The sequence below is a fragment of the Xenopus laevis genome, chromosome 7L, assembly GCF_017654675.1.
Source record: "Xenopus laevis strain J_2021 chromosome 7L, Xenopus_laevis_v10.1, whole genome shotgun sequence".
NCBI classification, from domain to species: domain Eukaryota; kingdom Metazoa; phylum Chordata; class Amphibia; order Anura; family Pipidae; genus Xenopus; species Xenopus laevis.
Window position 1 is genome coordinate 206,069 of NC_054383.1, and position 23,932 is coordinate 230,000.

Sequence of the window (23,932 nt, forward strand, 5' to 3'; positions counted from 1 at the left end):
CTCCCTTATCCTCAGTCCGATCTGATTCTATGCCTGCACTATCTTGTATCATCCAATCTGTTCCTGTTCTACACCTGCTCCATTCCTCTCCTACTCAGTCTGTTCCTGGCCCGACTCATCACCCTGGCCACCCTGTTCCTGCCTAAAGGACTATCCTTCCTCCTCTACCTCCACAGTGCCCCCTACCTAGCCCTTGAAACATAGTTAGCTTTCCATTTTCTGGGTACATACCCTTTTTACTTGTAAACTCCCATGCTGCAGTTGTAGAAAATCTCCCGAGAGCCCTGGAAATCCAATGTAGGGATCCAGAGGCTTAATTCTCTTCTGTTCCTTAAAATGTGAAACCACATGTTGGGAAATCCCCTGCCTGTCCAGCTACAGGTTGAACTTAGAGTGAAAGGAGGGGCTGGAGCTCCTAAATGTATGCTTAGCAAAGGGGATCACCCCGAAACGTTGCATCAAGCAAATAAAACACAGCAAGGGTTGTCCCTTGCAACTAAGACCCGTGTGCCGGTGGAATTTATTTAATTTGCTCCTAAATGCAAAACTGGACTTTTACATGCTCATACTATGGAGAGTGCTGGGAGCTATAGTTCAGCAGAGGAGTATAAAGCAAGTTGTGTGCTCAGATAGGAGAGCTTGGAGCTTCTGAGGATTTCATCACTGTGCATGCCTGTTCCAGCTCTGTGTGAGCCCCAGGGTGAGTTTGTGTGAGGGAGATTAGAAAAAGAAAGGATCCAGCGTATCTCTTGTTTGTAAACAGGCTTTGTTGCTGTACCTGCCATGTGGGAGCAAATTACCTCTGTCCAGCCGGAGAGTTATTTGGGCAGGTAGTGCTACCTGGGGAAAGTAACGCTCTTTGGGAAAAAGTGACTGAGACTCCTTTTCCACAGAAGTCAAGTGTGGGACTTTGCCTGGCAGGGAGGTGCCTGCACTTTCTCTTTATTATAAAGTTTATATTTGTTATACCGCACTTTGTGTATTTGAATGTTTTCCTAATCTAGCCACCCGCAGGCATATTCCCAGATTCCATTAGGTGGAGGCACTGCCATGAGAGATAATTCCCAGTACCCTTTCACCTTGCAAAGGGCACTTAGGACCTGTAAAGGGTAAGATATGTGTGTATATAACCTTTGGCATAGGGGGTTGCCAAAAAAGGGGTTGCACTTCTATCAATTTCTGAATCCTTTTCCCATTGCTTGATGTTTGCCCTTTGCCATAGATGATGACTAACATAAGAGTCGGCAGAATCGATTCATAAAATTACATTTATTTAGTAGCAAAAATAAAATTACATTTTCCTTCAGGCAGTCATAGTGCAAAAAAAATAAATTTTTTGGGGGACGTGTCTCTCGGCATACGCAAGCACCCCAAAGAACCATTGTCTCTCTGCGGGTTCTTACCTGGCCCCCTAAATCTAGCATACATAACAGCTAAGGTTGTTTTCTGCTGTTAAATTGCTGATTAAGTAATTAAGTAATACCAATGCTGGTGCCCCAAGTGCAATAGCATTAAGGGTGTAACATTTTGCCCCTTAGAAACCACAGAGGGAGCACTTGTGTCTGTAGCATTGGTGGGTGCAAGATGTACTTTGCAGTGGATTAAGGTGCAAAGTGCACCACTTTCAGACACAAGGGAGCCCTACTTAGCTCTAACCTTAGTTGATAGGTGATCCCCAGCTCCTTACAACTCCCAGTGCTCTATAGCTTGTATATCTGGGTGACACCAAAAATATGGGGCATTTCAGGACATGCCGCCCATCTCCCTCCACATTTGCAAGCAGTACACATACAAAGCAGCAACTTCTCTTCAGGATAAAGTGGAGTAAGATGTGTAGTGCAAAACACATGGGGGTATATTTATCAAAGAGGGAAGTTAATAGTGAAGTTCCGCCACTAGAGTGAAATTCCGCCACTCTCCATTCATTTCTATGGGATTTTTATAGGCGTATTTATCAAAGGGTGAACTTTCACTTCACCCATTGATAAATATGCCTTTCAAAATCCCATAGAAATGAATTGAGAGCTGCGGAATTTCACTCTAGTGGCGGAACTTCACTCTTTGATAAATTTACCCGAGTGAGCTTACCACAATTATTATTATGCTTTGCACTTTGCCCTGCAATTGTAAATGAGCCCTTCAATTCCTTCTAGTAAAAAGTGCAGTAAGTATGGGGTAGATTCAGAGATTTTGATTATTTCTATTCTGAAGGCTACCAGTTAATGGGTATATATTAGAGTTAGGATTATTAGACATTCAGTGGATCATTATGAAAAGAAAATAAATACCTCATAGCCCTTGATTAATATCTAATTGTTGGAGCAATAAAAGCTCAATGCCAACAAACTAACACTCTCTGCATCTGTTGTCATTAAAGCTTCTATTTAGGGAATGGAACAACAGGTCCCAAACAAAGGTACCAATAGGTCCTTCTATACTCATTCAGATTGCACGTCGCACTGAAGGAACCTTCTTGTTCCTAAAATCACAGCTATAATATCCCAGGTAGCTGATGGGACAGTTTCATGATAAACTTATTTCCAAGAATGACCTATAAGGATAGAATTTCAGACCTCATATATTTCATCCTCTATGTCTAGACCATAATTGGTTCTGCCCTGGAGCTGATCAAGGGGTGTTTTCCTTATTTTCTGCCACCCCCTGTTGGACCTTCTGTGGGAAGTATTTGGGTCGAGGGTGAGCATGGAAGGAGAAGGGGGAGTTTCTTTATTCGGGAGGAGAATGGTTATTTTGTCCTCGCTGAGTGAAGGTTTCAGGGCCTCTTTTTCTCTCTTACTATCATCTTCGTCGGCACACTGGAAGGCATCTACGTAGGGTTTAATCTTCTTCTTGTCCACATCTTTTCTCTCCTCAACTCTACAAGAGAAAGGGTTATTAGCACTTACACTAACAGGCCAAATGCATTAAAATAGACACAAATGTAGAGCTTATTGGCGCCATTTGGTAAAGGTATTTGTCTCCAAACATGCTCCTTGCGCTCTTTTATAGTAGCACCAAGGCTATTAAGGGTTATTTACATTTACAACTGTAAGTGCATTGTGTAGCTTTTGATTCAAATAAACACATGCAGCAATTTCCCATAATTCCAGCATAATTGTGGCCATGCAGGGAGTTGCACACACCATAGGTGCTCCCCTTCTAGGTTCTAGCTGAGGTACTTGGCATTGCCCTGTAATTTAATGGAGCAATGGAATGGAGTAATCTGATTGGAGGCATGTGATTTTGTTGTAAATAAATAGCAACATTCAACTCAGTGCCTTCAGAAAACCCAAGGTACATGTTTTGTTGAATTTGGCCATACCCTACGGCATGCAAAGATCTGATTGGCAAGACAAACTGGGTGCCCATAGACTGAAGTTATTTGAATGTAGCCTGAGCGCCCAAAGTGTTTATCCATCAAGGGTCAATAAACAATGTGTGGATTGAGTTTACTTGGATGTGTCCAAATGGAACACTTGCAACCATACTTTGCAGGTGATATAATCAGGAATTCTTCTCCTTGTTGGAGCTTCAGGCTGCTCTCTAGCTACCCTACCCCCACCTCTCATTCCTCGTGCAAGCTATTACAGAACTATACTCAAACTCTCTTTTACTACTTTTAAAGACCAAGACAATGACACCCCCTGGTCAATTACTGAACTGCCAGCAAAATACTTTAACTCTGGATAGGGAAACAATTTCCCCTCCCAACTGTAAATTAGGACCCACCTAACTGGCAAAACCTTAGGGGATGGCCTTAATAAAGAGTAACTAAACCTTGGGCCCTAACATGAATATAAAGCATTCTGTGTCCAAATTAATGAATAGTTGAAACATAAAACACATGATAAGGGGCTCTGAGATATAGGGGCAGATTTTGTTAGGTCCGAATTTTCATTTTGGAATGATTTGTCACACTTTGCGTACTTTGTCAGATGGTAATTCGAAGTGATTACACATATTCATCAAAATGCAAAGTTTTGTCTCGGCAGATGAACGATGGATGAATGAAGTGAATTTTCACTAACATTACTTTCTTCCTACCGAGAGTTTGTTAACAAATGTACAATTACGTCAATTTAAATATGTTGGGTACATATAGGTCAAATATACGTCCTTATTAGTGAGTGTTGGTGAAATTGCTGGAAGTGGCCTAAAAATGTCCAAGGAAGCAAAATAAAGACACCCTCAAAAAAATGTGGCATGAGCTTTAAAGGAAAACTATACTATACCCCTCAAACAATGTAGGTATCTATAAAAAAAATATTGCATAAAACAGCTCATATGTAAATCCCTGCTTCATATAAATAAACAATTTTCATAATAATATGGTTTTCTAGCAGTATGTGCCATTGGGTAATCATAAATAGAAAACTGCCATTTTGAAAAATAAGCTCCGCCCCCTGGGATTGTAGGATTCACGGTGCACACAAACAAACCAAACAAAGTATACATTTTAGGTCACATGAGCCAATTAAAAGTTCAGTCTTTTGCTTCCACACTTGTTCCTGTTACAGCTAGAGCTGTAGTATTTCTGGTCAGGTGATCTCTGAGGCAGTGTACAGACAATCACAAAATGGTGGCTCAAGGCAAGAGATGTAAAAGGACAATATTTACTTAAATATATATTCCAGTTTGGAAAGATTCTTTAATATGCCACTTAATTTGATATAAACTTTCTGTTGCTCAAGTATTCGCTTTGGGAGTATAGTTTTTCTTTAAATGGTTAAAAAAATATATATATATATATATTTAACAGTTACAACTTTTAAAAATAATCCCACCAGCATTTTGTCTTTTTTATGACTTTTTGGCATAAAGGATTAAAAATTGTTCACAGGAGCAAAAATTCACCTTGGCGAAAGGGCGTGAAACTTCGCTAGTGCTGAGCTTTTTCGCTAACAAATTGTCCTCTTCGCTTCTTAGTAAGTTGGTGATGTCCCTGTGAATTGTCGTTTGGCAAATTTTTTATCAAAAAAGCCACTATGCCCTTTAGTGAGAGTCAGTGTTTTTGAACCAAAAATACTTGATTATGTCCACCTTGATGAGCAGAGGGTCTCTTGTAGCTTTAGATAAGAGGGTGAACCCTCTAAGTGAACCTCATTCTGGCATTTCCTAACCTGTAGTACTTTCTCTACTGTGATTCTTTAATTGATGCCATTGTAATGGAGAATTAAAGGTTAAAAGAAAACTGAAATTTGAAAATATAAAATAAGGAGGGAGAGGTGGGCTGGACATATATAACTGTAACCATTTTTGGCTTCAAACTAGGCTTTATAGATACTCTGGAGTAGATAGAATTTGGATTCCAGAAAGTCCATGGAACAGGGGTGTAAGGAGGTGAAATATATTTTACTTGAATTGTAAATAGTTAGGCAGCAATCAGTTCTATTCATACTTCCAGTGCTCTGATCTGTAACCCATCGTCCCTGTGAGAAGTTGTTCAACAAAGTCTGTCGGTTCGTTGCATCATTTGGGGCAAATTTTTATTACTTTTTTTTATTACTTTCATTACTTTTATATTCACAGCAGGTGAGATGGTTTGGCTTCATGTGTATTTATCTTTTCACAAATGAATACCCATTTAACCAAAAGGCAAAAGATTCACTCACCGTAGGAACCAGCTCTCGCCCAGCCCATAATCTTTCCCACAGATTCCTAAACGTGGCCAAAGCCTTTTTGGCATCTTTCTCTCCAACATTATAGTGGTGGCAACAACCTGCACAAAGCAAAACTGTGATGAGCTGCAGAATTAAATCTGGAAATGTCCCTATCCATTCCATATCAAGCCTTTATCCAGTTCATATCCAGCCCATACTCAGCCCATACTGAGCACCTACTCAGCCTATATCCAGTCCAGCGCTCAAAACTCAGGAGACTGTTAGTGTAAAAATGACAAATGTTTAGACAAGTCTTTAAATCAGAGATTCCTATGGTGGCAGCAATAGGGGGACTCAAGACAGTAGAGAGGGAGGCCTAATCTGAAGGCAATTTTTAGGATGAAGTTTTGTTGCCTACTTCACTATAGTGGATGAGACCATTTTGACAAAGTTTCCACATATGTATAATCTTGTACCATGCCAATTAGAGATCCAGTATTGGGGGGCTTAACCCAAAGATGGTGGCCGTTAAATACAGAGTCAGACTGGGCCATTGGGACACCGGCCCCAGCTCTTTTGGGCCCCACTGGCCCAGACCCACTCCCTGCACTGCCACTCTCCTTACATCCCTCCCTGACCCAGGTCACTGCTCACGACCTCCTTCCCTGGCCCTCGCTGCAGACTCCTCGCAAAAGGTATGCGGGAGGGTGGATGGAAGGGGGTTGTGGCAGTGATGGGTGGTGAGAGGGGGGTTGTGGCTGGGGGAACCAGAGGGGTCTTTGTGGCTGGGGAGCCCAGGAGATGGTATGGGGGCTCCTGATGCTGCAGGGTCAGTGAGCCCCCAGTCTGACGCTGGTTAAATGTATGCATTTAAAAAAAAGTTATAACTGAACTAATTCTGTGACTAAAATATTTTGTCCCCAAGAGTTTCAGTGCAATTTCCAATCTCCCCTCACCTGAGCCTTCCACAGTTCATCCCTCTCATGTGCTACTCTCCAGTGAGTGTCCCCCATCATAGCGATGAGCAGGTTGAGCATGAGGAGCGCTGCAATGATTGCAAATGCTGAGTACATGACACTGTACATGAATGGCAGATCCACTTGATAATTGGCTGGTCCATCAATGATTGTGAGGAAAAGCTCAAATGTGCTGAATAAGGACATGGGGTAGGACATGAAATGCCCCAACTGACTTGAATCCTCAGTCTGGAATATGACATAGAAGGCTGGAATTGCAAAGGAGAGAAACAGTTACCAACAAATGGCTCTAAATGTAATGTACATTTGCTCCACCCAAAACTACAAGTGCCAGCTGCTAGGAATGCTGTGATTTGTAGTAAATCAATAGCAGAAGGGGTGTATTCCCAAAAATGAATCAGAAATAGTCATGAATTTTGCCAAGGGGATGTTTTTCTGCTCATTCATGACTAGCCCAGAAGGAATCAGTCATCTCTGTTCAGCCAATTAGCATGAAACCAATTTTTATTTATTGATCGCCATTAAATTCAACAGCCCCCCAATATATGCATACAATACCAAAAGAACCCACATGCTCTGTATAATCTCAATGCCATAAGCTACTAATAATTCCTTTATTTCTCCGTATGAGACTGTGTGTTAGACTTACCTCCACCGAAGCCCAGAATAACCACAGCCATGAGCCAACAAAAGCGTAAAAGATCCCCAAATATCATCTGTAATGGATGGAAAGAGGCATCATTTGGAGGTCAATTAGAAAGTGAGCAGTTTGTTAGCAAAGATATTCTACTTACCTTCTGGATCATGATAGTAAAGGGTCCGAGCATTTGGAAGCCCCTTGTAAAATACAAGACGTAGCACCAACCAAACACAAGGGCCAACGACATAGGAACAACTTCCCCATCACTGCTAGTTAGTCTCATGACCAGTGTAGTCAGCACCATGATGGCAAATATGATTCTAGAAAGAGATCCAGAGATTAAATAGATAAAATGCAGGCATGCTGTATAGGGTGAGCTCTATACTGAAAACAATGTTTAGTTAATGAATGTGGCAGATGTAGAATATATTGCAGCCTTCTACAAGAGACAAATATAAAAATGAATAACACTGGAACTGGCCCGGTATTTACCCTGCCGTGTATTCTGTGTGCTACACATGGAACTGGAATCTATGTAGAAAATTCAATAAATGAGCTCATGCCAGGTTACAGGTTAGCCCAGGTACTTACATGATAATATGGAAAGGGCCTCCAAGAACGGTTTGTCCAAAATATCTGGTGGCTCCAACTCTGAGCATATCTGGAATCTAATACAAGAACATTTTGCCATTCAATTTCAAAGTAGGATGAATTTATAAACTAAATAAAACATTTGTAGGTTGTTTCTTACCAACAGTAGTAATATGATAATTGCTCCAACCACACTAATTAGCTCTCCAACCAAACGTAGCTCATCTTCATATGTTTGATAGGCTTCCTATTGGTACAGCAAGGGTTACAATGAATAGACAGAATAATCCCATCCCATCTGTTACTGTATGATATTCTAAGTTGGTTCAAGACCTGATTAAATCGGACAAGCTCAATTACTTTTGGATTCCAGCATTTGCCAATGTCTCTAAAGTGGCACCTTTTTTTCTACTAACTCTAATGCTGACAATATGCACATTTCTAGAAGATCTTTAGAACTCTGTGTTTTCCTCTCTTACTTGGCCCATTATATAATTACAACCACGCTCCTGCCTCTATGTCTGTTGCTAGGTATCTTTATTTCTGGGTAATAGTCATTTTAAAGGGACTTTGTACCCCCCCCCTTTGCAACACTGGTTTGATGTATAAGGTTTGTGCTGAACATACTTTTTGCCTATTCTGTTAGTTAGAAAATAGCTATGGTTTCAGTTACTTACAGCTATAAACTGGGCATAATTTGAAAATCAACCTAAAGTCATATTCTACTTCCTGATCCAAGTCAACTAAACCAACAGTCAAAAGAGGAGCCTCTATTTATATAAGCCCCTCCCCTTTGCATTCTTAACAGAGGCTTCTTTTGGTTTGTTTGCCTTTGTGCCCTGTCAGTTTGGTGAATATCCTTTATTAGTGTGAAATTGTTTAATGTCATATTCAGAAAGTGACATAAATCTCCAGTAACTCAGAAACATATTGACTTACATTAAAGGGCTTCTGCATGAGCTTGGTTATATTTCTGGTGACAGTTGTTTGGTTACCAATTCCAGGAATGGGTTCCAGGGGTCTGTAGATGCAGCACATGGTCACAGTCACTATATACAGGATATAAATTGAAGCCAGAAGGCAAAAATAGGGGCGACCACAGCTCCGCCACTTGAGAAACACCAGCTGTTTCACAGGAGTGAGATCCAGAATATGCCGAGCCTGAAACCATAAACATTTTATAAATCAAATTGTCATGAATACAGAGTTATCTGTCAATTATATTTATTTACCAGTAGACCAGTTCCTCTAAATTCTCTAGAAAATATTCCAAAACCCAATTCACTTCTTTAGCTTACTGGAGAATTTTGAGATTTTCGTGTTTTCACCCTTCAGTAAATATGTCCTTGGCATTCGTTTCCCGGTGTAATATCCCAACTGGGCTAGGGGAACTCTGTAACCATTTCCACTTACCTCCTTTTTTTTGGAAGCAACAACAAGCTCCAGAACCGACTGATCCTCCCCCCAGGAGTCAATTCCTGACAGATCATACAAGGTGGAGTTTAATGGGCCAAATGTCCATTGGATCTGTTTCTTTCTCTGTACCAAGTGCTGAAACATCTGGCAGAAGATAAGGGAGAAGCATGAATCTCATAAGATCTGAGCAGTTAATCTCCTGTATCCACTTTCTTGTGTTCCATGGTGTATTAGTACTTTTATTTTATATATGGAAAGACAGAATAATCCATGATTATTTCAATATTCCAATATAATCATAAGAGCTGTAAATGGGAATTTTCACCTTCCTTTCTCTGGATGGATCTAAGGGCATTCAGCTACAAAGCTTATGAGGTTGGATTGTTCCATAGTGGCACATAGAGAGGTGGGAAGCTTCTGCCTGTAACGTCTATGTGTCAGTGTGTCCATGGAGGAAAGACTTCTGCACTTGAATGGGTTTTGCTATGAGGAATTTGCTGACACAAATCACTATGCACGCCTAAATGTAGAATGTTTATCACCCAAACTGATTATTACATGCATAAATCATAAGGTTCTGTCCAAGTTGGAGTCTCTGGCTAAATGTTCCCCACCACAATAGCTGAGCGTCATAGACGAGGAGTTACACTTATAATAATAATAAGCCATTAAAGTTCTAGTTGGATGGAATTGGGGGTTTCCAAGTAAAAGGCAAATCCATACATACCACTGTGTTGCCTTCAGCAGCTGCCACGTGTAAGGATGTGAGTCCCCTGTTGTTGGGAATGTTCTCCAGTCTCACCCCTCGTTCCCCTTTGTCGTAAGACACAATGAGATCAAACATCTGGCAGGAGAAGGTTCTGTTGGGCTGCAGAGCCAGAATGTGCAGGACTGTGTTACCTGGTCATGAAAGATATACACCATTATATCCTTTATATTAAAGAGCAGTGATCAGCACATTTTTTCGGCAGCCATGTATTTGTGATGAAATTCCGCATTTCACCACCTGCAAAATTTGTCGCAGAGAAAAAAGGCCACAAGAAAAAATGACCCATTCGCATTAATGCGTTTGGAAAAAAAAATCGGCATAAGAAAACACGGCTATTGACTTTAATGCATTGGAGCAAGAAAAATTGCCATGTGTAAAAAAATTCTGATTCTGATTGACTTCAATACGTTTTGCGAATTTTTTGCCGTTTCGGGAAGTTTTCTGCAGATTTGCTCATCGCTATTAAAGACCAGTTCTTCCTTATTTCTGACCTACTGGCACAGGGGATTTGGATTCATTTGTACAACTGTGTTTATCAGCGCTTTGCAATAGACCAGCAGGTCCCTTAGAATACCAGGTTGGTATTCAGCCCAGTGTAAGACCATTCTATTGCTGCCCCATATCTCACCATAGCAGTCCTGGGCTCGGATATTGGCGCCGCTCTCAATAAGAAGACGGACAATGCCCTCGTGACCCACGCAGGCAGCGAATGACAGAACATGTTCCCCTACAAAAATGTATATTAAATATCAGTCAGTCAGTCAGTAAACAGACAACAAAGTCAACAATCCAAGGCTGAGTCAGTTAGAAAGAATTAACAGTCTACTGTCATAGTGAGCGTTAATACGGAACATGCAATAGACAAGGGTTAATCACTGATTAATGGGCAATAATTCCTGGATGGCAGTGTAACTAATAGCAGCTTTGTAACCTCCACAGAATGGACTTTCAGTCACACAAACATCTCATCTGAACTCAAAATACAGTAAAAAAATACAAACCCAAAATAAAATTAAATGAAATTATATTCTAAGCAACTTCCCAATATCAATTCATCAATTCATTCCTTGTCATTGTGTCTGTCCCTTTCTCTGCACTGCTGCCTCTGACTCCTGATACAACTTCCCAATATCCATTCATTCCTCATTCTCACTGGGTTTATAGTTCTGTGTAACTGTCATTGTGTCTGTCCCTTTCTCTTCTCTGCACTGCTGCTTCTGACTCCTGATACAACTTCCCAATATCCATTCATTCCTCATTCTCACTGGGTTTATAGTTCTGTGTAACTGTCATTGTGTCTGTCCCTTTCTCTGCACTGCTGCTTCTGACTCCTGATACAACTTCCCAATATCCATTCATTCCTCATTCTCACTGGGTTTATAGTTCTGTGTAACTGTCATTGTGTCTGTCCCTTTCTCTGCACTGATGCCTCTGACTCCTGATACAACTTCCCAATATCCATTCATTCCTCATTCTCACTGGGTTTATAGTTCTGTGGAACTGTCATTGTGTCTGTCCCTTTCTCTGCACTGCTGCTTCTGACTCCTGATACAACTTCCCAATATCCATTCATTCCTCATTCTCACTGGGTTTATAGTTCTGTGTAACTGTCATTGTGTCTGTCCCTTTCTCTGCACTGCTGCCTCTGACTCCTGATACAACTTCCCAATATCCATTCATTCCTCATTCTCACTGGGTTTATAGTTCTGTGTAACTGTCATTGTGTCTGTCCCTTTCTCTGCACTGCTGCCTCTGACTCCTGATACAACTTCCCAATATCCATTCATTCCTCATTCTCACTGGGTTTATAGTTCTGTGTAACTGTCATTGTGTCTGTCCCTTTCTCTTCTCTGCACTGCTGCTTCTGACTCCTGATACAACTTCCCAATATCCATTCATTCCTCATTCTCACTGGGTTTATAGTTCTGTGTAACTGTCATTGTGTCTGTCCCTTTCTCTTCTCTGCACTGCTGCTTCTGACTCCTGATACAACTTCCCAATATCCATTCATTCCTCATTCTCACTGGGTTTATAGTTCTGTGTAACTGTCATTGTGTCTGTCCCTTTCTCTTCTCTGCACTGCTGCTTCTGACTCCTGATACAACTTCCCAATATCCATTCATTCCTCATTCTCACTGGGTTTATAGTTCTGTGTAACTGTCATTGTGTCTGTCCCTTTCTCTTCTCTGCACTGCTGCCTCTGACTCCTGATACAACTTCCCAATATCCATTGATTCCTCATTCTCACTGGGTTTATAGTTCTGTGTAACTGTCATTGTGTCTGTCCCTTTCTCTGCACTGCTGCTTCTGACTCCTGATACAACTTCCCAATATCCATTCATTCCTCATTCTCACTGGGTTTATAGTTCTGTGTAACTGTCATTGTGTCTGTCCCTTTCTCTGCACTGCTGCTTCTGACTCCTGATACAACTTCCCAATATCCATTCATTCCTCATTCTCACTGGGTTTATAGTTCTGTGTAACTGTAACTGACGGGATAATCTCACAATTCCCTTATAGGAGAGAGAGAACAAACCGAAGTAGAAGAGGTTCCTCTGGTTAAAAGCAAAGAAGCTTCCGGTGACACGAGGAGACCGGACATCAGCGCCATTAAGTATGAGCAGCTTCACCAAATTCTGGTTCTGATTCACGGCTGCAATGTGCAATGCTGTTTGACCTGGAGAGGAAACCGGTGCCATCAATATTGAGTGCAAAGTGCCGCAGAGTAATCCAAGTTTCAGTCCCCATCATGGGAAGTCATCGGAATTGGAATCTTTCATTCCATTCATTACAGAGAGAATTTCTTTAGACAAGAGCATGAGATTTATTGTAATTGTTACGTATTGTATTGTATTGTAACTGTAACTGATATGAGGAGTCCATTGGGCACCAATCAGTGCAGGGAGGTTCCATTTACTTCTTACTATTGCTATGAAAGCAGAAATGCTCTTAAAAGGGGTTGTTCCCCTTTAAATTAACTGCCAGTAAGATGTAGAGAGGGATATTCAGATACAATTTGCAATTGGTTTTCATTTTTTATTATTTGTGGTTTTTGAGTTATTTAGCTTTTTATTCAGCAGCTCTCCAGCTTGCAATTTCAACCATCTGGTTGCTAGGGACCACATTACCCTAGCAACCATGCACTGATCTGAATAAGAGGCTGAAATATGAATAGGAGAGATCTGAATAGAGAGGTGAGTAATAAAATATAGCAATAATAATACATTTGTAACATTTGCTTTTCAGGTGGGGTCAGTGACCCCCCATCTCCCCTACCTTTTGAAAGCTGGAAAGAGTCAGAGGAAAAAGGTAAATAATTTAAAAACTATAAAAAATAAATAATAAAGACAATTGAAAAGTTGCTTTGAATTTACCATTCTAGAACATACTAAAAGTTAACTTAAAGGTGAACCACGCGTTTAAATCCTTGAAAGTGAATGGCTGACCTTCATACAAGGCGGAGGTGCAGGGCAGATTAACAAGGTTGGGGGCTTTATTTATCAGCATTTGTGCAGCCTCCAGGTTATCGTATAGCGCCGCCACGTGAAGCGCCGTCTCCCCCATGGCACCTGTGGGCACAAGAAATAGATCAAATTAAAATAACTGATATTATTGTCTATATATACTTTATATAGTATAGATAATCATGACATGTAAGAATGTTAGGGTCAAGAACGTTTGAAGTATTAACTACCCCAGGAGAAACTGGGAAACTGAAAAACTGGGAAACTGAAAATCAAAGACAATTAGGTGCAATTTTATTCCCCAAATCCAAAAGAGCAAAAGGCAATTGACCAGGGTTCACAGATGTTGGAGGTCTACTTTGTGTCTGATCATTTCCTCCGATTGTTATTCCCATTTTATTCAACTACACAATCATCTACCTGCCTTCTGGCCATCACCTGCCCCCGCTGCCCAACATAGATTGCAAGCTTATTGCCGACAGCTGACAGCTAATGGGGGGCTGCAGCCGGCAGAGTGGGAGGGTGGAAAAGTAATCAGAAAAGCAATTGTTTGCCTTTTTGACATCATACACCTGAATATAGATATTAGGCACTTTCCCTAGGGTTTATTTTATATTAATTGTTACTTTTTAATTAGGGTAAGGGTTGTGTACATGGCACAGGGGGCCGAGCTCCTCCCACCTCTGGAATAAAGATCAGTGGAAGGACAGTCCAGCAGCTTCTTCATCATTCCCACATTATTCTCTTTGGCAGCAAGAAGCAGAGGGCTCTCCTGGATTCTGTGGGACATAGAAGGGTTAATGGGAATATTAGGAAAGTGGAATATATACAGTATGAGAGAAGGAAGAGTTGACATCAGGAATAATATATATACAATATAATAATATGTATATAATAATAATAATACATATAATAGGGATAAAAACCATGAGTTTGGGCAAATAGGCACAGTCTTTTAGAAGGGGGAGTGTAGATGGTGGGGATAAATCAAATATAACATTTTTATATTCAGTCAGGGACATATTCCATATTAGTGATGTGCGGGCCGGCCCAACCCGTGGCTTTACCTGTGGGTGAACTGCTCCTCTTGTGGGTCGCAGGTGGGTTCAAGTTGAGATTTTCTGCCTGCTCTCCTCCCAGCGACCTTTAACTGCGGACGTCCGACTTCTGGCTTCCTGTTTTATAAACTCGCACCTGCCCCTCCCCTTTTGTGACATCATTGGCAGGGAGGGGCGACGCAGGTTTATACATAGAGGGGGGAGGCGGCTAGCATGGGTCTGGGTCAGGTGCGGGTTGAGATTTTCTCAACCAGCACATCACTAATTCATACATAGACCCTCGAGGGCACGTTTCTAGGAACAAACAATTCAACAATAAACAGAAAATCCCCCCAGCCTAGCTATGGACCCTTGTGACTAAATTGGGGGGGGGGGGCTGAGGGGAATCTATCTGCACCAACTACACTGTGGATGTACCAGTTGGGTAGGAGAGGGGTCGGTAAGGGGCACAAGTGCAATGTAGCTGAACCTGACTAGGCCCCACTAAAACACTTTTGGGAGCAGAATGTTACTAAGCTGCTCTCTATACACTGCATACATATGTATATATAGTGAATAAAGAACCCCCTCTTGTAAAATATAAGGATATTGTAAGTTTTATAATAATACATTATTTATTATAATACACAAGTTTCAGTGAGTCATGTGACAGAAATGACATCAGAACTCACTGTTTATAAGGATATGATTTACAAGATATTCATGGCTTTGTGTATTTTATATCTATATATATATATATATATATATATATATATATATATATTATATATATATATATATATATATATATATATATATACATTGAAGCAGGAATCCGTACGTCAAATGTCTTATAGTGTTAACCAGCGCTGGACCAGCAAAGTAGCAGAACCAGCCAGTGCAAATACTTTGCTAGTTAGCCCTAATATGAATGGATGGATTGCTTGCAACTGAATCATGATATATAAGTATGGTTATGATGAATATGTAGTCACTTTGATACTAACATTATACTCCAATTATTTTAAACAGAATACAGAAAATGATAGAACTTGTGTATTTTTTTCCCTGCCCTCTACTGGACAAATTTGAGTTCAGTGTTGGATATATATAGGATTTTGCAGGTAATAATGTTTTCTGTAGCAGTGACCCAAGTTCATGATATTTGTATTTATTTATATTGCACATTACAAAGTCAACAATGGGGCACAAGTGGATCTAACTGGCATCCTCGGACCAGTGAACAATTGAGCAAAGAAATATACACAAATATATAAATGTACCCAGTACTCACAAGATGCAAACAAAACAGGGCACAGCTATTGTACCCCAAAGAACTGACAATCTATTATTATTTCACATTAACAAACTGTGAGTGTTGTTTCCCCTGCCTGACTGAGGAATTCATGAGTAGAACCCTCTGAATGCTCCCTTAGGGTGGGTGCTCCCGACATGGTGATTGATGCGGGTGTCTTACTGCCATAATTATCAATGAGACATTCAGCAGCAATTGTTTAGGAGCCGCCCAGACATGGCTGGACATTTATCATTTGTATGTATCGGATTCCCGGGAAAGTTGCGCAATTCCCAGTAACCCGGCAGCCTCCCTGCACTAGATGGAACCAACCTGCAACCTTTCCATCTTGCAAGAAAGAGTAAGTCCCCCCCGGCACCAGCAGAGGGAGCATGTGAGTGGCATAAGAGACTGCCGGGCAGAACAAAAGGTTGTTATATGGCAATGCTTTGCTTTCTCTTGGCATGAGGTTTATAGGGTGAGAAGCCCACACTGTACACTGGCTACTGGAGAGATACATAAGGGCTCATTCACAATGACCCACGCAGTGTGCAACGAGCAAGAGGAGAAAGCTATTGGCCATTTTTTACATTTTACTCACTGGATGGACCATTGTGCAAATAGCCACAACCTTTACACTCTTGTGTATCTCAATTCTCAAGCACCTGTACCCACCCAGGGGTCGTGAATTACCTCTATAATGTTTTGGATCACTAGGGATGAAGTTAGTAGTCACAATATGAATTTGGTTAGCGTACTAGGACTTTTCTGCACATTAAGTCATTTAAAAACAAAATTAGATTTTAAGTTGCTGGCAACAATTATTATATTATGCATAGGCCTTGGTGGCCTTTCCACAAATCCGGGCCTGGTGGGTCATTTTCTGTATGGTCTGTGGTTGGGGATCCCTTGGGAATGGTGAGTATTCCCTACGTAGCCAAGGATAATACATTTCCCATTAAAAAATGTTGAGTAGCTGAGACTCTGATCCCTGTGGTTCTTTTATTCTTATTACCCTTTATTCTTCCTGAGACACAAAAGGCCATTGTATATAATAAGCCCAATGGCTACAGTTTGTGGAACTGGAAATGGGCTGATATAAGGGGCAGTTGGCCCAGGGCAAAGCTCCTGCTGGTGGGCCCCCTTCAGCAGATGAACTAGAATAAAGCAGTTAATATGAGACGGACATGGCAGCAAATAAACCATAATTACCAAATGGGAAAGCAAAGTATAACATGAAATATCAGTCTTTTATAGAGATTATATAAGGGTTGTACATTTCCAAAATGAGGGGTTTGGCATTTCAGGGGGTTACTTAAGTCAAAAGGCAATAGCAGAGAAAAGGTCTGATGGTGGGCCCCCAGTCTTGCCTTGATTAAATAGCCCAGGGCTAGGGCTTTGTTTCCTCCTTTCCAGAGACCCAGAGAGATGCCCAGTTGTGCCCTTAGATTTAGGCATCAGCAAACCCTGCCCTGGAATTCTCCTCACACGTGTGTGTGTGTGTGTGTGTGAGTGTGTGTGTGAGTGTGTGTGTGAGTGTGTGTGTGAGTGTGTGTGAATGTGAGTGTGTGTGAGTGTGTGTGAGTGTGTGTGTGAGTGTGTGTGTGAGTGTGAGTGTGAGTGTGTGAGTGTGTGTGCGTGAGTGTGTGTGAGTGTGTGTGTATCATGTGTGTGTGCGTGTGTGTGAGTGTGTGTGTGTGAGTGAGTGTGTGTGAGTGTGTGTGAGTGTGTGAGTGTGTGTGTGTATCATGTGTGTGTGTGAGTGTGTGTGAGTGTGTATCATGTGTGTGTGTGAGTGTGTGTGAGTGTGTGTGAGTGTGTGAGTGTGTGAGTGTGTGTGAGTGTGTGTGTGTGTATCATGTGTGTGTGTGAGTGTGTGTGTGTGTGTGTGAGTGTGTGTGAGTGTGTGTATGTATCATGTGTGTGTGTGAGTGTGTGTGTATCATCTGCACTTGTGAGGATTGTCAGAAATGTGTGGAAATGACACAAAACCAGTTCTCCCCAGTGCCCCCCCCACCAATCAAACATGCAATTGTTTGTGTACTAGAGGCCGGCAATCACTTGTTATCTTTATAGCCATCTGGCCAGCCAGAGCCCACCAGATTAACTCTTTGTTTATTCCAAAACATTTCCCTCTGCATCTGCCATCCCAACTGAATTGCTGAGATTTAAGGGCATATTTGCATCAGTGCTGGAAACAAAAACTCACATCATTTCCTAGGATTTCATTTGGCATCAGTCAAATTCCAGCACTTTTTAAGTCTGAAATTGGGAAAAATTCCCAATATTCAATGAAACCCTAACAGAAAGTTAGGAATGAAACAAATGCCAGAAGCTCGTTTGTGGTTTTGTCTGTTGAACCCAAAGCTGAACGGGCAAATAAGGGATTAGGCTTTTGTGAAAGATTTGCTCTCAGAGGAAAGTCACATATGAAGCAGCTGGCGCATGCGTCTAGTTCTCAGACCCAGATTAGCACAAATTTGCTGTGGTAACAACAAGAATAGCATTTTGGGCTGGAGATGGTGGGAAGGACATCAATTAAATGGCAGAATTAGATTTACTGAGGAAACAAGGCTCTAATTTATTTCCAGAAGTAAAGTTATTGGGAAACCAGAAGCAAACAGGTGTGAAGAACTTGGTTTTTTGAGGTTAATATAGATTTTAGATTAAAAGTAGACACAAGACCCTATTTCACCTGAAGAAGTAGGTCCCTAGTTCCAGCTGTTTATTTGGACATTGAGTCAACCTCATGAAATACTATTAGTACTAATGAGCCTCCAGTTAAAGGTCCACACTGTGAATTCTTTCTCCCTAATCAGAGCTTCCATGTTGAATGTTTCCATTCTGTATTCCATCCACACCAGCATTAAGTACAAGTCTGTATACAAGTCTGTATACAGAGCTCACAGTCCAATGCTCCACTACTGAAGAGAGTCTACGTCATGAATTACTACTCACTACAATGAGCTCCCAATTCATTATCTATGGTCAATACAGGGTCCAGTACATAAATTGCCTTATTCAGTGCTTCCATTTTCACTTCTACAGAGACTCTACACCAGTGATCCCCAATCAGTAGCTTGTGAGTAACATGTAGCTCTCTGAACCACTGGATGTTGCTCCCAATGGCCTTAAAGCAGGTGCTTATTTTTAATTCCTCGCTGGCATAAAAACTCCATCTGGGGGTTTAACAGCTGCCTGTATGTGTGGGATGAGCAGTACTGCCATTGTTCCACTAGTGGAGAGAAGGTGCCAGTCTGGAAAATCAGTCTGGAAATAAAAAGAGGGACAAATTTTTGCGTAGGGAGGGGGATTTTTTGTCCACGCCTGTTTGTTGGCCACATCCCCTAATTACCATGTGAATTTTACAAAATTTGGCAGGTTATGAAAGTCTGAACATATTTCTGTGTTTTTTCCCCCAGTTATTACAGTTTTACTAATGGAGGGGAATTGCCCTTTAAGCTGCGAGTCTAACTTCTCCCAAGAGACCTGTTGTCTAAATTGTTACAATTACTTGTTTGCTTATCTCAAAATTGTTACAAAAGTATCTTATCTGCAGCTGTGGCTGTTCTGGGCTCTTTGCCAAAAGCCAATTAAGTTATAAACAGTTTCTTTTTTTAGCTGTTCAGTGCAGAGAAAAACTGGACTTTCCAGTACAAATGAGGGACTGCAGGTTGAGCTGTCAAAAGCAGACTGTCCCGCTGAAAACGGGACAGTTGGGAGGTATGTGACATAGAAATGAATCCAGTGCTCAGTTGGCCCCTATAAAAGAGATTGTTCACCTTTAAATTAACTGTTAGTATGACATAGAGAGGGGTATTCTGAGACAATTTGCAATTGGTTTTCATTTTTTATTATTTGTGGTTTTTGAGTTATTTATCTCTTTATTCAGCAGCTCTCCAGTTTGTAATTTCAGCAATCTAGTTGCTAAGGTCAACATTCCCCTAGCAACCATGCATTGATTGGAATGAGAGACTGGAATATGAATAGGAGAGGGGCTGAATAGAAAGATGAGTAATAAAAGTAACAATAACAAAACATTTCTAGCCTTACAGAGCTTTTATTTTTAAATGGGGTCAGTGACCCCCCCATATGAAAGCTGAAAAGAGTCCAAAGAAGAAGGCAAATAATTAAAAAACTGTGAAAAATAAATAATGAAGACTAGTTAAACTGTTGCTTAGAATTGGCCATTATATAACATACTAAAAGTTAATTTAAAGGTGAACCACCCCTTATCATTGAGCATTTGTTCTTTAATTTCTAAGTGCTTGTGCCGTGATTGAATAAGGAACTGTTAGCATTGGCTTATCCAATATCCCAGATTTGCTCCTGATCAATTCATTTCCCATATTTGCACCTAATCAATTAATATCCCATATCTGCCCCTAATCAATTAATATCAAATATTTGCACCATATTCAATTAATATTCCTTATTTGCACCTGATCCAGTTAATATCCCATATTTGCAACATATTCAATTAATATGCCATATTTCCGACTGATCAATAAATATCCCATATTTGCACCTGATCCAATTAATATCCCATATTTGCACCTGATCAATTAATATCCTATATTTGCACCTGATCCAATTAATATCCCATATTTGCACCTAATCAATTAATATCCCATATCTGCACCTAATCAATTAATATCAAATATTTGCACCATATTCAATTAATATTTCTTATTTGCACCTGATCCAGTTAATATCCCATATTTGCAACATATTCAATTAATATGCCATATTTCCGACTGATCAATAAATATGCCATATTTGTACCTGATCAATTAATATCCCATATTTGCACCTGATCAATTAATATCCCATATTTGCTCCATATTCAGATATTTGCACCATATTCAGTTAATATCCCACATCTGTACCTGATCAATTAATATACCATATTTGCGCCTGATCATTTAATATCCCACATTTGCACCTGATCAATTAATATCACATATTTCAGCCTGATCATTTAATATCCCATATTTGCACCATACTCAATTAATATCCCATATTTGCGCCTGATCAATTCATATACCATATTTGGCCTGATCCAATCAATATCCCATATTTGCACCATATTCAGTTAATATCCCACATCTGTACCTGATCAATTCATATGCCATATTTGCACCTGATCAATTAATATCCCATATTTGCTCCATATTCAGATATTTGCACCATATTCAGTTAATATCCCATATTTGCACCTAATCAATTAATATCCCATATTTGCACCATATTCAATCAATATCCCATATTTGCACCATATTCAATTAAAATCACATATTTGAACCTGATCATTTAATATCCCATATTTGCACCATACTCAATTAATATCCCATATTTGCGCCTGATCATTTAATATCCCACATTTGCACCTGATCAATTAATATCACATATTTGAACCTGATCATTTAATATCCCATATTTGCACCATACTCAATCAATATCCCATATTTGCACCATATTCAGTTAATATCCCACATCTGTACCTGATCAATTAATATACCATATTTGCACCATATTCAATTAATATCCCATATTTGCACCTGATTAACTAATATCTCATGTTTGGCCAGATCCAATCATTATCCCATATTTGCACCATATTCAGTTAATATCCCACATCTGTACCTGATCAATTAATATCACATATTTGCACCTGATCCAATTAATATCCCATATTTGCACCTGATCAATCAATATCCCATTTTTGCATCACATTCAGTTAGTATTCCAAATTTGCAGCTCATCAACTAATATCAAATATTTGCTTTAGATATGCTGAAATCAACTATTTCTGAAAACTACTAAAATTTCACAGTTGTTGTTGTGAAAAAATGACAATTACACACTAAATGATGTCACTGTATGTACCAAAGAAGGTCTTGGACCCACATCCCTTGACAAATTGTACTGCACCTCCCAAACACAAAGAGGCACAACATATTATACTTACACACACTTACATATATTTACATCACACACACACACACACACACACACACTCACACACTCACACACTCACACACTCACACACTCACACACACACACACACACACACACACACACACACACACTCACACACACACACACACACACACTCACACACTCACACACACACACACACACACACACTCACACACTCACACACTCACACACACACACACACACACACACACACACACACACACACACACACACACACACACACTCACACACTCACACACTCACACACTCACACACTCACACACACACACACACACACACACACACACACAAACTTGTTCCATTGATGAATCCCATAGTCACTCACCTTTTCTGCTGTAACATGTGGATCTCATCCAGCTCCAAACCCTGTGGGGCCCGATTCCAAATCTGGCTCTTGAGTCCATTCCACACATTATTGGTGACACTGCTGTTCTTATGGCAATAAAATAAACCCATTTTCAAAGCTAAAGGGGAAGCTCACCCTAACACAAAGCACAGACTGCCCCTAATTTCCTATCATGGGGGATCTTGTCTGTAGTACCCCAAGTTCTACCTCAGAGTTCCTCTTCCACAGCTAAGCTTTTAGCAGCCCTGGGCTTGATCAGTACAGAAAGGAATAAAACAGGGGAGAAGGGAGCCCCACAGTCCCACTAGTGATACAAGGGGAAGGAAAATAGAGATAAATTGTTCCCAATAAATCCCCAAACTCCTGTGAATTCCTCCCTCAGTCTCACTCTCAGCACCAACAGCCTCTGTCCCAAGAGATTCAGCCACCAAATATCTCAGGCTCCTAAATATAACCCAGATAATGTGTAATTAGCACTTGCTGAAATACCTGGGAGGGTTCTCACCTGGACACACCCCCTCCACAATTAAAGAGATAGCTGCTTTGTTTGGGAGTAAACACTGCACCACAAGTGAGGGGGTTGGGGGAGAAATAAACAGAGAGGGGGGAAAAGGCCAATTGTCTTCCCAACGTCACTGAATCCACCAGTCTTAACCCTCTCACTATCGGGGTCTGCCATAATCTGTGGAATTCTTCCCAAACATTTTGGAAAAAGAATAAGATGGAAAGTTCTGTATAGTTCTGTGTTATTTAATGGATGGACATCCCTTTGTTCTCTTAGGGCAGAGACAGGCACTCAGATTAGGGGAATTAGTCGCCCAACTACAAATCTCCTCTTCTTCGGGCGACTAAATCTGCCCAAACTGCCTCTCGCCGGCTACAATGTAAATCACTAGTGGGATGGCAATCGGTCCACTTCGTTTGCCTCATGAGAAAACTTCAGACGACTTCGGAAAACAAATCGCTCCGAGTGCCATCCCGCCGGCGATCTAGATTCTAGTTGGCGGGAGGCAGTTCGGGGAGATTTAGTCGCCCCAAAGAAGAGGCGATTTATCGTCGGAGACTAAATCTCCCTGAATCTGAGCGTGTGTCTCTGCCCTTAGTGTTATGGTCAGAAAAAAAACATATTTATCAAAGAAATATTGAAATAAATCATGAAATGACCCAAATACATTCACTTCTCTGCCAGTGTCTGGGCCAGTCACACATCCATATTGCAATTGTAACTAAGGAATCCAAGTTAAAAATCCTCCCAAGTAACTTGTAAATGAATCAAGAGGAATTGACTCAAAAAAGGGGGTTTTGTTTGTTTGTACCGAAACTGAACACAAAACTGACCTGAATGTTCCCTGTACATCACTGGTTTCACCTGATGGAATAAAAGCAGGTTGGGGGGTTGTTATTTATCCAACAACCAGAAAGTCCCACTCTCTCATGAACAAGAATCAAACTGATTGAAGTCCACACTGATGAAACCTCACTCTTGTGTAGGAAACAAACGTACAAAATGCCAAAAACATCATGTCTGGTCACATAGACACAACGGTCATGATAAAGTGTATAAATACTGGCACGGAATTGCCATCAATAAGATCTGGGCTAAATACTGACCAATAACAATAATTACTGACCAATAACTGGGAGGAATATAGATAATAATAGCAGATAGAAATGGATAAAAACAGAATGAGGGAATAAGCTGTGTGCTCTTGTATACACACAAAACTGCACAATGAATTGTACCAGGTCATTTTATATTTCACACAAACATACAAAGGCAGCAAAGTGTGCCCAA

The 23,932-nt window shown here is 40.6% G+C and overlaps 1 protein-coding gene across 3 annotated transcripts; it reads right to left on the bottom strand.

The window, feature by feature from the left end:
• Positions 1-1,250: 1,250 nt before the first annotated feature.
• LOC108695976 (transient receptor potential cation channel subfamily V member 6) lies at positions 1,251-22,581 on the bottom strand. Of its 3 annotated transcripts, XM_018224934.2 has the most exons (16): positions 22,117-22,254; positions 14,525-14,809; positions 14,139-14,236; positions 13,440-13,562; positions 12,530-12,670; positions 10,622-10,720; positions 9,952-10,124; positions 9,222-9,368; positions 8,748-8,969; positions 7,969-8,055; positions 7,809-7,885; positions 7,372-7,537; positions 7,227-7,293; positions 6,557-6,825; positions 5,613-5,719; positions 1,251-2,877 (listed from the first exon to the last, which is right to left on the bottom strand). In XM_018224934.2, the coding sequence occupies exons 3-16, from the start codon at positions 14,185-14,187 to the stop codon at positions 2,568-2,570; spliced, it is 2,037 nt and encodes a 678-aa protein (XP_018080423.1). In that variant the 5' UTR covers positions 14,188-14,236; positions 14,525-14,809; positions 22,117-22,254; the 3' UTR covers positions 1,251-2,567. The 3 variants fall into 3 exon arrangements, with proteins under 3 accessions (XP_018080423.1, XP_018080421.1, XP_018080422.1); XM_018224932.2 differs by lacking the exon at positions 14,525-14,809 and having other exon boundaries at positions 22,117-22,581; XM_018224933.2 differs by lacking the exon at positions 22,117-22,254 and having other exon boundaries at positions 14,525-15,151.
• Positions 22,582-23,932: the final 1,351 nt, after the last annotated feature.

Excerpts from the sequence above, each read along its gene's own strand:
- LOC108695976 (XM_018224932.2), bottom strand. The coding sequence starts at position 22,247 with ATGGGTTTATTTTATTGCCATAAGAACAGCAGTGTCACCAATAATGTG. Across the intron at positions 9,369-9,951 it reads CTGCTGAAGGCAACACAGTG|ATGTTTCAGCACTTGGTACA; the intron begins GTATGTATGGAT and ends ATCTTCTGCCAG. Across the intron at positions 7,538-7,808 it reads GGCCCTTTCCATATTATCAT|AATCATATTTGCCATCATGG; the intron begins GTAAGTACCTGG and ends ATCTCTTTCTAG.